This window comes from Danio rerio, chromosome 1, assembly GCF_052040795.2.
Source record: "Danio rerio strain M-AB ecotype USA chromosome 1, GRCz13ab, whole genome shotgun sequence".
NCBI classification, from domain to species: domain Eukaryota; kingdom Metazoa; phylum Chordata; class Actinopteri; order Cypriniformes; family Danionidae; genus Danio; species Danio rerio.
The window spans coordinates 49,080,236-49,094,191 of NC_141021.1; the positions used below are offsets into that span (position 1 = coordinate 49,080,236).

The 13,956-nt window shown below is 37.2% G+C and overlaps 2 protein-coding genes across 2 annotated transcripts in view; one reads left to right on the forward strand and one right to left on the reverse strand.

Annotated features, from left to right (window-relative positions):
• arl11 (ARF like GTPase 11) overlaps window positions 1–9,464 on the forward strand; it is a gene marked incomplete at its 3' end in the record, with an annotated part of 34,686 nt that extends 25,222 nt beyond the window's left edge. The window contains 1 exon segment of the mRNA NM_199693.1: window positions 9,426–9,464.
• Window positions 1–13,956, reverse strand: part of kpna3 (karyopherin alpha 3 (importin alpha 4)) — a 36,246-nt gene that overhangs the window by 9,009 nt on the left and 13,281 nt on the right. Inside the window, 6 exon segments of the mRNA NM_201320.2 lie at window positions 419–505; window positions 592–677; window positions 2,794–2,889; window positions 4,979–5,031; window positions 5,140–5,169; window positions 5,260–5,349. Coding sequence (NP_958477.2) covers window positions 419–505; window positions 592–677; window positions 2,794–2,889; window positions 4,979–5,031; window positions 5,140–5,169; window positions 5,260–5,349 — 442 coding nt within the window.

The following is a 13,956-nucleotide window of genomic DNA, read 5'->3' on the forward strand; positions in this document are numbered from 1 at the left end:
ACTAGTAAGGTATACCTAATAAAGTGGCCAGTGAGTGTGATGTATTGATAAACAACAAAAATATTACTCTAGGAGGATAAAAAAATTATTTAACTTTCATGAGCTTCTTTTTATAGCTCCATTTTAGTCTAATAATTCTGACTTTTTTTAAACACCAATACATTTCTAGATAATTGATTTGGTGTTTAATGGTATTTGAACCAGCAGAGGTCAATATGCATACAGCAGCTGCTATGAACACGACAGCAAAAAGTTCCAATCTTATTGGTCAATGTTTCTTCAAATGTTGCCAGGAAAGCAAAAAAAGTTTGTCTAGCTTTCTCCTTATTATCATATAGTGCTCACTCACTGAACATTTGCTTCCTTTTTTATAAATGCAGAGTTAGTAACACCGAGAGGACATTTCACAGTTACTCACCAATGATGTTTCCCAGCGCCCACACGGCCTGCTCACACACATTCTGATGAGGAGAGTGCAGAAGTCTCAAAAACAATGGGACAGCATCTAAAGAGAACAACAGGAGACTTTAACTACAGACGGAGCCGATAAAGTCAAAACAGGCCGATCAAGTCTCTGTCTGAACCACTTACTGGATTTGACCACTGCCTGTGTCTGTGCAGACGTCCCTGATGCAATGTTAGTCAAAGCCCAGGCAGCTTCAAACTGCAATGAAGGACTATGAAGAAGGAGAGAGAAATAGAAGTTGGTATGTTTAAGGCAACGGTAAACAACATTTCAGCCCTGACCACTCTGAATAAAGAACCACCGCCTGCAATACTCTGAATACAGCAGCTCAGCAGGACTTTCCCACAGGATTGTGTATTTGTAACCGCAATTGACCTTTAAAGAAGCATTTCTTGGCTTGTTTTGAGTCAGACATGACCGAATGTAATGAATTGAGACGGACTGAATGCTTCAACTGTATTACACACAGCAGTTTCATTAATTTTCCAGTAACTTGTGATCAAATAGATGAAAGTTAAAACTGTTGTTAGGGTGGATTTCTATTGGTGTATGAAGTACAATCATTATCCTAATAACTACGCACTTAAGATGCGGTACCCTTTAAAGTTGTTGTCCACAACGATATCATATTTTAAACTCTAGTTGATGTTTAATGTAGCTGTGTGAACAAAAACGACATCTCTGCATGCAATACGCTCAACATTGGCTTTTACAGAGTTAGTTTAGCAAAGTGTAACCAAACAAAGTTGGGGGATTACAAAAAAAATACATCCAGGCTAGCGAGATCATAAAAGCTTCAGGTTACATGCATTCACCACGCGCAGTGAAGTGGCTTGGCAAAAGCCGCTGTAATGCTGTAATGTAGCAGAGAAAGCTAAAATGCCACGCAAACGCTGCTATTTTCAAAAAGCTTGTTTGCTTTCTGAATTTGGGCTTCCAAAGGACACGACACAAAGAGAGAAGTGCTTACAGTTTAATTTTGATTATGTTCTAGAGAATTATAAAAAAATATAATTAAATATTATCTAAATGGATTCGGCTAAAAACTCCCCCAACCATAATAGACGAAGCTGTGGATTGTGGGCCACAACCTGTAAGTATTTTTATTTGTTTAAACTAATCAATTACATGCATAGTTTTTAGCGATAACACTATGTTGTAGCGAGGACGTAAACAAGGACGTAAACAATGGGAAATGCTGTTTGGCACCGCTAATAATTTAGCTACAAATTCATAAGATTCAATCTTCAGCAGCACTGCAGCTTCTCTCTATGCATCCGCTTTACCTGTATACAATATATGTGAATGTTTCATATTGCTTACACATGCTTATAACCCGAGTATATGCGAAAGACACTTATCAAATGTTATTTTAGGAGAGCAGACGTGAGTTTTAGTTGTGTGCTTTTCATTTTCTGTCTGATTCAGGCTTTAACTGATATGGCTAACAGCTCCTCTGACTGACTGTTTACACAGCGTGAAAGCCCATGTTTTTAGGGGCATGACGCTTTTCCTGGTGACATGGAGCCGATCCGCGAATCACAGCAAATTATGTTAAATGACCAATCAGAGCCTCTTGAGGGCGAACCTTACAGAGGAACTAGGAAATATGACAGTGGTTTTCATGTTAGCGGAGTAGCTGTATATAATCAAAGTAAGATATATGAAAAAATACCGTAATTGTCTACAAGTAAAGCATGAACACACGCTGGTTTGCATCTTATAAACACAAGCAAGCCTTAAAAATGCACTCTGGACATTAACATTATTTTGTGTACTATGATGATACAATGCAATCCTTAACATGTTAAATGATGCAAATGAGTTTTTCTCACTTGCAAAAAATAAGCAAAAAAATGTGTGACACCCATCTATTTAAGCACACAGTCATTTCTGTACTGCACAACTTGATTAAAATAAAAAAGCTGTCTCTGAAAAAAAAAAGAGCGCATAAAACAGCAAGGCTCTGAAATGTAATCTGAGCAAGTTGTATCTAATTAAGCATAAAGTATTCATGAATAATGCTTAAATGAACCTATAAGATTACCACTAAATCACACCTAAGATCATTGAAGTAAAAACATTAAATAAAATTAGTTGCTGCTAACATTATATTGAAAACATTTTCTGAATTCTTTGAAGACAGAATGTTTTAAAAGAGCTATCAATTAAATGCATTACTGCTGAATTGAACGAATATGTTAATAATAAAAAAAAGTCTATAATTTACAATTTACCACATTTCAACTATGATACAGAAAAAAAAATAACTCTAAAGTATTTTTGCACACAGTTATTTTTTCACTTAATGCAACATATTGACTTACTTGTCATCCCTCTCCAGGCATTTGACTAGGATTGGAAGGATTCCACATTTTATCAAGTCGTCTATAGGGGGATTTCTGTCACTTGAGAGCAATTTTCTGCAAACAAAAAGTCAAGATGTTCGTCAGTCATCTTTTCTGTGCTCCAAATACATGCCAGCAGTGTAAATACAATTCATTTAAAACTGATAACGAAAACGAATTTAAAAACAAGCATAATTGACAGAGCATGCCATTGTTCTGTTGTCACTTCTTTCCTTACAACTTAGATCTTGATTCCTTACAACTTAGAGCTTGATTAAACTAGACAAATTCAACTACAAAATAAAATTTGCAGGAACTCATTTCTCTTCCTTCGGCTATTATGCACTGATGATGACGTACATCAAGACCAAAAATGAATATTAAAGAACTGAAAATAAAAGTGTTTCGTGAACACATTCAGGGCTGTTTGCGGAGTCTATGTATTAACGGGATGTTTCTCACATAGACTGATCATTTCACTTCATAATTCATTGGCTACTTATTTTGTTATTTCTGTATGCGATTTAATGACTCAGTAAAGGCTATTAGCTGTTGAATTGCACTTTGTGAATCACCAAGCACCTCTGTTTCAGCTAAAAATACTCTAAAGAAAAATAATTATCTAAACCATCTAAAGAGTTAAGCATAGTTAATACTAAATGACTTGATTTTGTGTCTTTTATTCGCTGTGCTGTTCACACTACACAACACACTACATAAATGATCCACAAGAGGGGGGGGGGGGGAAATCACACACTACAAGATCTGACAACAACTTGTTCCCAAACAGCTCAGTCAAGCTATTAAAACACAGCAAATGAAATTGAGGGAGGAGCCGTCAGAAAAAGCGGAACACTATTGGTTGCTTGTGTGCTGATTACATCACTGACATCATTTCAAGCTTTCAAGGAAGCATTTAAAAACATCGTCAATCAACTGATGCTTCAACCAACCAATCACTCATCTGCAAGGTTCAAGTGGATAGATGTGGCTTTAACACTAGAACTACCGGGGCAGTTAGAGTTTAAAATTTTTGTAATTTAAGAACTTTAAAAAAAAAAACCTAAACATATCTATAACACCCTGACGTTTGCTAATTATCTGTGTATTTATTTTTAATATTGTTATGTTTTTTTGAATTACAAAACGGTAATGAACTGAGCATTTCTACCTTTAATTATCAGCTCGGTCAAAATGACTGCATGCATGTCTGCTACTTTTCGCTGGGACTTTAAATATGCACGCATTTTTGCCTGGCAACATCCTGCTAACAGAAACATAACTTTCTGACGGCAAAAACATAAGTTTACTTCATATCATCTTTCAAAACAACATTTTCTGTGCCGCGAAATAGCTCCTGTTAAAAGCTGAAAATGATAGCGAGGCCCAGACCTTTGTGTGTTCTAGTATCTTAACTACATATTTATAGGCTGTGTTACCAAAAAAGTTAATATTTTTAGGGTAATCGTGTCATAAAATATGATGAGACATTCAAAGCTTAATTTTAACATCTCAATAGAAGCTTTAAATGTAAATATGATGTGACAATATGACGTCTTATATGAGAACGGTAAGAATGAGCAGTATGGTATTACTAATAGTTACAGAATTCTAGTTCCACTGTTAATATAACCTACTCTCGTGTTCGTGTTAACACAGAATGAAGCGCAGTGCAGTGACGTCCATTCTAGCCAATCACAGATGTTTCTGTTGAGCTCCTGAGCACAATGATCATTCAGCTCATGCTGATATGCTCTCACTGACTGCAGCTCGTCACTTTATCTGACCGCACATGGGGTCGAATCGGCCGGCTGCTTTCGAATATAAAGCATGCTAGATATTGGATTTCCATCTGCGAGGTGTCGGCGATGTGTCAGCAAGCCTCTTTGATGTGTTGTTCAGTAGTTCACACAAATACTGCCAAGCACCCCCAGATTTTTTCCTTAACTTCCAAATCGGGCTCAAATCGGGCTTAAAATCATGTAGTGTGAACTAAGCTATAGTAAATTAACTAAAACATTTAATTTTGGGTGAACTATACCTTAAAGAAAGCTAAGAGAGTCTATTATGAAGGTATGTTGACCCGAGGCTAAGCGAGATATTTTTAGAAAGTATTCATGTGTAAAAAATGCAAATCTTTCATATCCATATCGCAAAACTTTACCTGGCTGCTTGCACTGCACTGAGCTGCACCACTGCATTGTCACTGGTGGCGTTCTGTAGAGAAAAAACAAGACAAATGGAGAATGAGTGGAAGAAGAGAAGTGAGCCTTCTGCTAAAGCCTCTCTCACCAACACTAACATCCACACGTGCTAGAATCTTACCTGTAAGATGGCATCTAGCGTTACATTTTGCTGAAAATAAAGAGCAGAGAAGTTTAGAAAAATAATAATCTTTAAATGAAAGGTATGAAGTGAGCAGAAATCAGAAAAAAAAACTCTTACCCCTTTAAAGTCAGAGTCCACATCAGAGTCCTCCAGACTCTCTTCTTGTGGAACATTTCTTTTCTTCAGGAGATGCTCGTCTCTTTTGTTCTATACAGATTGAGAAATAAAAACCATTAGCTTCTTTATAATTAATCTTATTTAAATGCATCTTCATTTGATCGAACACACCTAAACAAATACAAACTAATCTGTGATTTTTCATCCTGAGAATACACTTGAGCAAATTAGAGAAAACTCCACTTGATGCATTAAAATGTATATTTAATAACAGGGTATATAAAACAAAATTTTGGAAAGAAATACACGATGCCTTACAACATTTTTTTAAATCTGTGATAACCTTTGATTGTAAGTATTTTTGTTTGGATATATACCCGAGGAATGGTTAAAAAGAGATAAATATTTAACGAACATTCTGTTAGTGGCTGTTAACAAGAGCATAACCAAAAAATGGTTGTCACAGGAAAGTGCTACTCTAAGTGCATGGATGGAAATTACGCTGGAAATTTATCAAATTGAGCAAATTGCCGCATTTGTAAATGAGAAAACTGAACAATTCATTTCACTTCTGGGGAAAAAAATGGACCAATTATTCAACATCTGATAGTCCTGAACCTTTTTGTTTAAAATTGGAAAGATCACTCCAGTACATAGTACTGTTGCTGATGTGCATGTACAGTGCTCAGCATATACGAGTACACCCCATTTTGAGAATAAATACTTTTATCCATTTCCCTTTGAATATAGGCTGTGTATTTTAGCTTATCTAAACAAAACCAAATTTATATAACAGTTATATTTATTACAATAATATTTTAGTCACCAAACATATTTAGAAATTGAAAAATACAATTAAATTCAAGCAAGATATTGCAAAAAAGAAGAAAAAAAAGAAAACTTCAACTAAATTATTTACTTTTTCTTTGCTTCTCTTGATTTTTCCTCTTTTTTAAAACTACACTCTTCCAGCAGTTTGTTGCATCCAATACCTTGTTTGTCATGGGGGGCATGCACAAAATGTTCCTGAATGAAAGTAAAAGTGCCAAACTGCAGGTAAAGTCAACAAATTAAGAATGAAACACCTAAAATTACATGAAACCTCGGAGGAAATGTGGATAGTGCAATGTCTAATTATGTGCTATAACATGTAAAAAGGGATCATGAAAGAAACATTTAAAAAAGCAACTCATGTAAACACCTCAATCATATTTATTGTCTAACTTGTGACCCTTTAAAATTTTATTACAAAATCTAAAGTTTAAACATAAGGCAAGCAAGGAAGCAACAGTATCCAGCCATTTTGCAGTCTTTCGGCACTGTTGTTAACTAGCAACAGGGTAAACAGCTGACACTGATGATGCAAACAAACCAAAAATGACCGTGTGAACAGAATCCAGTGGCAGCAGGGAGGGTCAGTCAAACTCTAGCTCAGATCAGGAAAGCAAACCTAGTGTGAAAGCACTTTACGGTTCTGTTCGTGATCAGACTGAGGGTGCTTTCATATCTGTGGTTCAGTTTATTTGGTCCAGAGCAAGGGCAACAAATGATACACTGTAGCATTTTCTGCCCTTTTTGGGTCCTTTTCACACCACACTGGTTGCTTTGGCCTGAACCAGTTGAAAAGAACCAAAATGCAGTCATGTGACAAAATCCACATCACTCATTGGCTAAATGTTATTAAACGCATTTCCTAAACTGCTTTAGTCCGAATTAACATACAGGAAAATGCCAATGGAACTCCCGCAAGTAAACAAACCGGCTGACACAAAATGTCGCTTGTTACTATGGAGGGTCGACTGCGCAGGCTGTTTGTATCCCTGCTCATAGTATACTATATAGTTTGTTTACATCACTTTAGACAAACTATACATTTTGAGAATGAAGCGTGGCTGTGGTTGGAAAACCATGTTTCAATGCATTGCAAATGGCAAAGGTGCATCGCAAGCCACTTCAGGAGGAGACGTGAATTAATTTAGCAAAACTGCGACATGGTCATCTTTCGGAAATATTACCAACAATCCATCAGGTAATGTTTTCCCCTTTCTCTTTCTCTCTCTCTCTCTCTTTCTCTCTCAAATTGTTGGTTAAGCGCTGTCAACAAATATTTTTCCTCCAAATCCCATGATGCACAGCGTATAAGACTACGGCAGCTCGATTAGTCCAAAAAGGTACAGTACTTTTTGCGGTTGAGTCTGGAACCACTCCAGGGTTTATTTGAAAGCTACCGAGACCACCTCTTCAAGGAAGTCTCAGTAAGCTTTATTGGTCCGCTTTTGGTGCGCACTAAAGTGCCATAGCTGCATTCACACCTGCCTACACAAACCGCACCAAGAGGGAAAAAGAACTCTAGTGTGATTCAACCGAAATAAATAAAGCAGGAGTGAAAACACCCTAAAACTGATTTTAAGAGTTCAGAATGAAATCATTTACAAATATTACATTTTAAACTTGATAAACATTGCTAGTTTGTATCTAGCATTGGAATCCTTGAGAAAACCCTTTTTTTTACACTTCATTTTCAACATTTTGCAAGTCGCACTAGAATTTAGCAAGCATGTGAAATATTTCAATCTTATTGCCTCAACAACTCAAAGTGTGACAAGCTCAAATATCAAATAAAATGACGTTCATTTAGCCAATTAAGTGCCAAAACTTTCAATTGTTTTCAGAATGTCAAGGTTTCAAAAACCTGCAGTTTCAGAGAGTCACTTTTCAAACTTAGTCTAAGGCTGTGTCCAAAATCAAACACATCCACACTATATAGTACACTAAAAACACTATGCGAGCAGAGTAGTATGCCCGAATACAAAGATTTCGAAAAACAGTATGCGAGAAATACCTGGATGACCCACTACTTCCGACAATATTCTGAAGTGTACATCTGATAGCCTGTATCTGTGTTTCTCAACCACGTTCCTGGAGGACCACCAGCTCTGCACATTTTCCAAGTCTCCTTAACCAAACACACCCGATTCAGATCATCAGCTCATTAGCAGAGACTGAAAGACCTGTAATGAGTGTGACAAAAAAAGAAGACACCCAAAACATGCTGTGTTGGTGGTCCTCCAGGAACATGGTTGAGAAACACTTGTCTAAATGACTAGCCTTTATTTAACAGAGAGGAAACGTTTAGTTCAGAAATTACAGTGCGTTGCCACGGAGTACCAAACTCTTATCGGTTTTTCCAAGTCATTTCTAGTATCTCACAATACGAGCACTTAACTTGATATTTTACTGCTGACTTTAGTGAAATAAACAACATAATAACAAACCCTTTAAAAATTGAAAATAACTGACTGGCAGAAAGTCCCTTCTGCTTCTAGGCAGTGAGAGAAATTAAAGTGTGTGTGAGCGGTCTGCGACTGTAATGTTAGAGCAAACAGGAATGCGAAGAGGAATGTCTCATACACAAACACACACACAGAGCAGTACAGCCGCATTCTGTCCGAATCCTCTGGGCCGCCAAATATGGACAGGACATGCTGTGTCACCCAATCCAGCAGCAAATGAATCAAAAACAACAAGTCTCCGGGGACTGAACTTCTGCTCCACATCAACATCAGGGGGTTCCTGCCTACTCACACTGTGACACAAAGCATGATGGTACGCATTTGTCCTAAGGGAGCTTTGCCTCTGGTGACGTCACGCTATTTAATCAAGCAGGGTTCTGTTAGGTTTGTTATTAGGTACAAAAAAACAAATAGTTCTAGCGAGGTTTTGAGATCCTTGTCAACAGGAAGGGAGGAGGGGTGAATGATGAGGGAAGCCCCTCATTTTGGGGAGCAGCCAGACAGGGGCCCCGTGACCATGGATGGAGTGACCCAAATTCTGCAAGTGCAAAGTAGATCAACAGAACCACCAGCCGAGAGAACAAAGCCATGTGAAAGCTTCAATAACAAAATCACAGCCAACTAGTCATTGTTTTTTGTTTTTTTGTAATTTAGTATAGATATAATTTAAATGTTTATTTTGGGTAGTACAAAGCAATATGACATTCAGTCCCACTTTATATTACATCTACATTTAGTCATTAAGCAGATGTTTTTGTCCAAAGTAACTAAGAATTGAGGAGGCATTCAGCAATTCAACAAGAAGAGGCAACACACCTAAGAAATAACTTTTGCTGCTTGTTCAAACTACTTGTTTAATACGAGTTGAACCAACATCGAATTAGTAAGTTTTGTTTGGAACAATAAATTGTTTTCTGTTCAATTCACTTAAATTTGTACAAATTATTAAGTTAACTTAATCGATTTGTGTTGGGGCAAAATGAAGGAATTGTGCAGAGCCCTACATTTTTTACAGTGTACAAAGGAAATGCTAAGAGAATTAAGAGATAGAGTAAGAAGAGGGTGCTTTTTTTATTTTTTATACTTATGTGCTCGGATAATCACAGAAGAGATGAGTATTTAGTTGTCTTTTGAAAGATACTAGTGAATCAGCAGTGGGAATGGGAATTAAGTGGCCTTAATAGGGTATATGCAGAGATATGTCTGAAAACTATACCCATAATAAAAAACTTTCGATGAACGGTTAATGTGACTTTTTTCCATTTTATGCGGTTCCTTTTACAGCATCGATGTTGTATTGTGATTACAATAAAATCAGTTTAATAGACTTTGGCATTCATTTAGTTTCTCAAGCGTAAAACAAGATAAAAAGCCGTTTACACGCTCGCGCCCGTCAAGATAAGCAGGCTAGCGCAGAAGCTCCATTGAATATGCTGGGGTAAAATAAAAGTTCATATTTTAAAGACTTGGCAGGGAAAAATGTCATTTAATGCAGAGCTTCTTGTACAATCTGAGACCCACTTTATATCGGATATCACTCAGCCAGTGGAAATTGCTGATTTTTAAAGAAAACAGACTAGGGTTGGGCAATGGCCAATAGAAAACACGATGCTGAGTCGGCATCGCCGATCCTACGCTCCGCCCCGCCCCCCTCGCAAACCAGCTTGCGAAAAATACACACGCCCCGCTAAAATGTGTTAATGTTAAAATGGCATTTTAGAACGAAAATGATACACATCCACACAGTGTTTTACCTAGCACTTCTGAACAGCCCTCCGTCTGCTGAAAACGCACATCACGCACATCTCTGGCTGCCATTATCAGTCTCACTTTTTTCCTTTTTCTGAAAGCCTTGATTACTAACTATCAGATTAACACAATTTACAGACTAAGTTATCCACTACTGAGAAACGCAGAAATGTGAAGAGTTCATCCTAAATGAAGGAAATAGCACAGCCTCCTTGCAAACTTACATGCAGTCACCACCAGCTTAAATCTACTGTAATGCATGAAGAGACTCCAGAAAGAGGCCATATTTAAGTTACAGATGCTCCTCTATTTCTAGCAGTGCTGCACATCTCTCTCTCACACACACATACACAACACTGCCACTGAACTTAAACACATCAAGTGACGTCAGTAGAAGACCACAAGACGGGTCAGTCAGTGGGACTGCATGCAATACCTCCCAAATAATATTATGACTGGGTGTTATTGAATAGTGGCAACATATTTATAATTATTTATATGACACTATTGTTATTATACTTTATAATGAAAAATGACACTGTAAAATTTTTTAAATATACTTTATGATTCCTAAAGACTGTGTCGGGCTAGTCTGAAAGACTTGTGAATTAAATGAAGCATTTTAATGACATCTTTGATTCGTCCGTAGCAAAAATATTACTGCAAATCAGTTAAAACCAGTGTTAATTTAGTTGATGAAATATTTATCTGCATTATGACGAACAAGTTTCTACCAACAAAAACTAAATAAAAATGAAGTGCTGATGAAGACAACTATAAAAAAAATATACTGACATTTAGGTTGACTAATAAAATTGAGACGAGAATATGATTGAGGGATGTATTTTGAAGAATAGGCAATCAGAATTGCTCTTGGTGTGTGATGCATGACACACACATGCACATTTTGAAAAAGTAGCTGGTCCACAGTAGACACTGGATGCTACATCATTACTCTACTTCTTTAATCAGTGCTATAGATGAGCACAATGTCTTATAACACCAACTTCAACAGTAAAGCTTGCTATAGACGGACATTGCAAAGTTAACTTAAACTATTTTAAGCCCTTCCAAGATTTATTGGCTTGAAACGGTTCAACAGACTGGTCAAAAAGACAAGTAGCTTACCCTGTTAAAATACTGGGATTGCTGAATGATTGCGCAAACCTGCATTTTCAGTCATGTGCCTCCATATTTTACCCCGGTATCCGGTATTACCGGCGTAATAAAAAAAATTGTGACGTAAGGCTCAGACAGCGTCACCAAACTGTTGGCTTAAGCCTAAGAGTCTGTTGGAGCAGTACTGTGAGGAATGGGCACTGACGGTCAACCTGGACAAAACCAAAGTCATGGTGTTCCAGAAGAAGGCCAGATCTCAGGGACACAAATATCAATTCACATACAGAGGAGAAACTCTAGAGCATTGTAGCAGTTACTCATACCTGGGCATCCAGATCTCTGCCTCTGGGGGCTTCAATCTCGCTGTCAAGACCCTGAGCGAGAGGGCTCGCAGAGCATTCTATGCCATAAAATCACGCTTTGGCCAATTACAGTTACCAACTAAAACATGGATTAAATTATATCACGCTATTATCAAACCTATATTACTATATGGGAGTGAAATTTGGGCACCAGTTTTAAAATTAGAAAATTGGAATAAAAGTTTAATTGAACGAACACAATTAGAATTTGCTAAAAGCATATTACATATTCACAGAAACACGTCTAACATTGCCTGCAGGGCTGAACTGGGTTTATACCCGCTAAATTTGGAGATTCAGAAACGAGCTGTTCAGTTCTGGCTGCACCTGCATCAGTCGGACCCCCAGTCTGTCCAATATAGAGCCCTTCTGGCTAATGAAAAACCTACAGTGTCTCATCCTCTAAACACACTGGTATCTGAGCTACTGGAAAAAACACAAACCGAACCCGTCCCCAAACAAAACCTTCACAAACAAATTGACAAAACATTAAAATATAACTATGATGAAAAACTGAAAACTGAATTCAACCTCCAGACTAAACTTAAATGTTATTCGGCCCTAAATAGAACCACACAGTTGGCAAATTATTTATCATTAAAACAATTAAAAGAAAAGCACATTCTTTCTAAATATCGCCTCTGTGATCATGACCTAGAAATAGAAAAAGGCAGACATAAAAAATCCTGGACTCCTGAGGAAAAGAGAATATGTAAACAGTGTGACACAAAGCAAATAGAGGATGAGACACACTTCCTTCTGTTCTGCCCCAAATACACCACCACTAGAGAAATATTTTTCCCCCAATTTGAAACATTGATCAATTCATTTTTTAATTTAAATGACTCAGAAAAACTTTACCATATACTCGGAGAGGATGAATTGACATTTGAACTGGCTGCAAAATATGTATATACCCTACACACCATAAGAAACGGTTAATGTAAATTTGTGTCTTATTTAAATAATTTAAACTTTTTACTATTATTATTATTATATTTATCAAATGTATTGTTTTTTTTGTGTCATTATATCTTATTTGTATTACTATTAATTATTATTTTCAATGGTTTTAATATGTTTCATATTTGAAATGCTTTGGCAATACTGTATTTAATGTCATGCCAATAAAGCAACTTGAACTGAACTGAGAGAGAGAGAGAGAGAGAGAGAGAGAGAGAGAGAGAGAGAGAGAGAGAGAGAGAGAGAGAGAGAGAGAGAGAGAGAGAGAGAGAGAGAGAGAGAGAGAGAGAGAGAGAGAGAGAGAGAGAGAGAGAGAGAGAGTGTATTTATTTATTCGTAACAAGCAGACTATAGGCCACTTGAAAGTTGGAACAAAGAAATAAAATAAGTCCTACAGCTGTAACATCGTAACATCTCAGCACTCTATAGGTCTAGGTACATGCACTTAGCCTTTAAATTATCCAACACACCAATGAAAAGTAATCTTGCTTAACAAATCAAATTAAAATAAACTCTAAATGATGACGGGTATTTTGGCAATAACGAAATTAAGATAAAGGCTCTGCGAGATGTGTTTCTCCACTTCTCTTCACAAGCTGGCATTAGGGCGGCGGTGAAGCTGAATATTAAAATAATAATGCCACCATTAGTCTGTATACTCTGTCTACATTATGATTATATGGTTTAATTAAAATTTATTTATAATTTAAAAACCCTTTACGCACCAAGATTAGGCTACGTGTGTTTGTGGAGGAACATTATTAAATCCACTGGCTTTAGCGCAGTCTCTCACTCATGGTGCGTCCAGCAGCTGAACACCCTTTCCTGCGGCTACAGGTCGAGATGCAGAGTTCTGATCCGGCTGATTTTGCAAGTTTTTGGTAGGATTGTTTGTTCATCTTCTACAAGTCAGGAACATGCATTTAATTTTCCATTACAGCAGTTTCACTTTTGCGAATGGCCTCTTCTTTTTACCTGTCAGCTGCGGTTTAGGGCTCTACCGTAATACGCAGTGTATGAGCGACCGCGAAATACCTGCGGCTGGAATAACCGCTCCCTCCGAACTAGTGACTGACTTGACCGCCGTCAAAATTCTCTTTTTTTACTACTTCGTCATCATTTGTTTCACCTTTGCAGGGATGGATTTTAATGCAGGGATTTGGATTTTTTCGGGTCTCGCCGGGTTCGGTCAAAGATCTTCAGCTCTAATG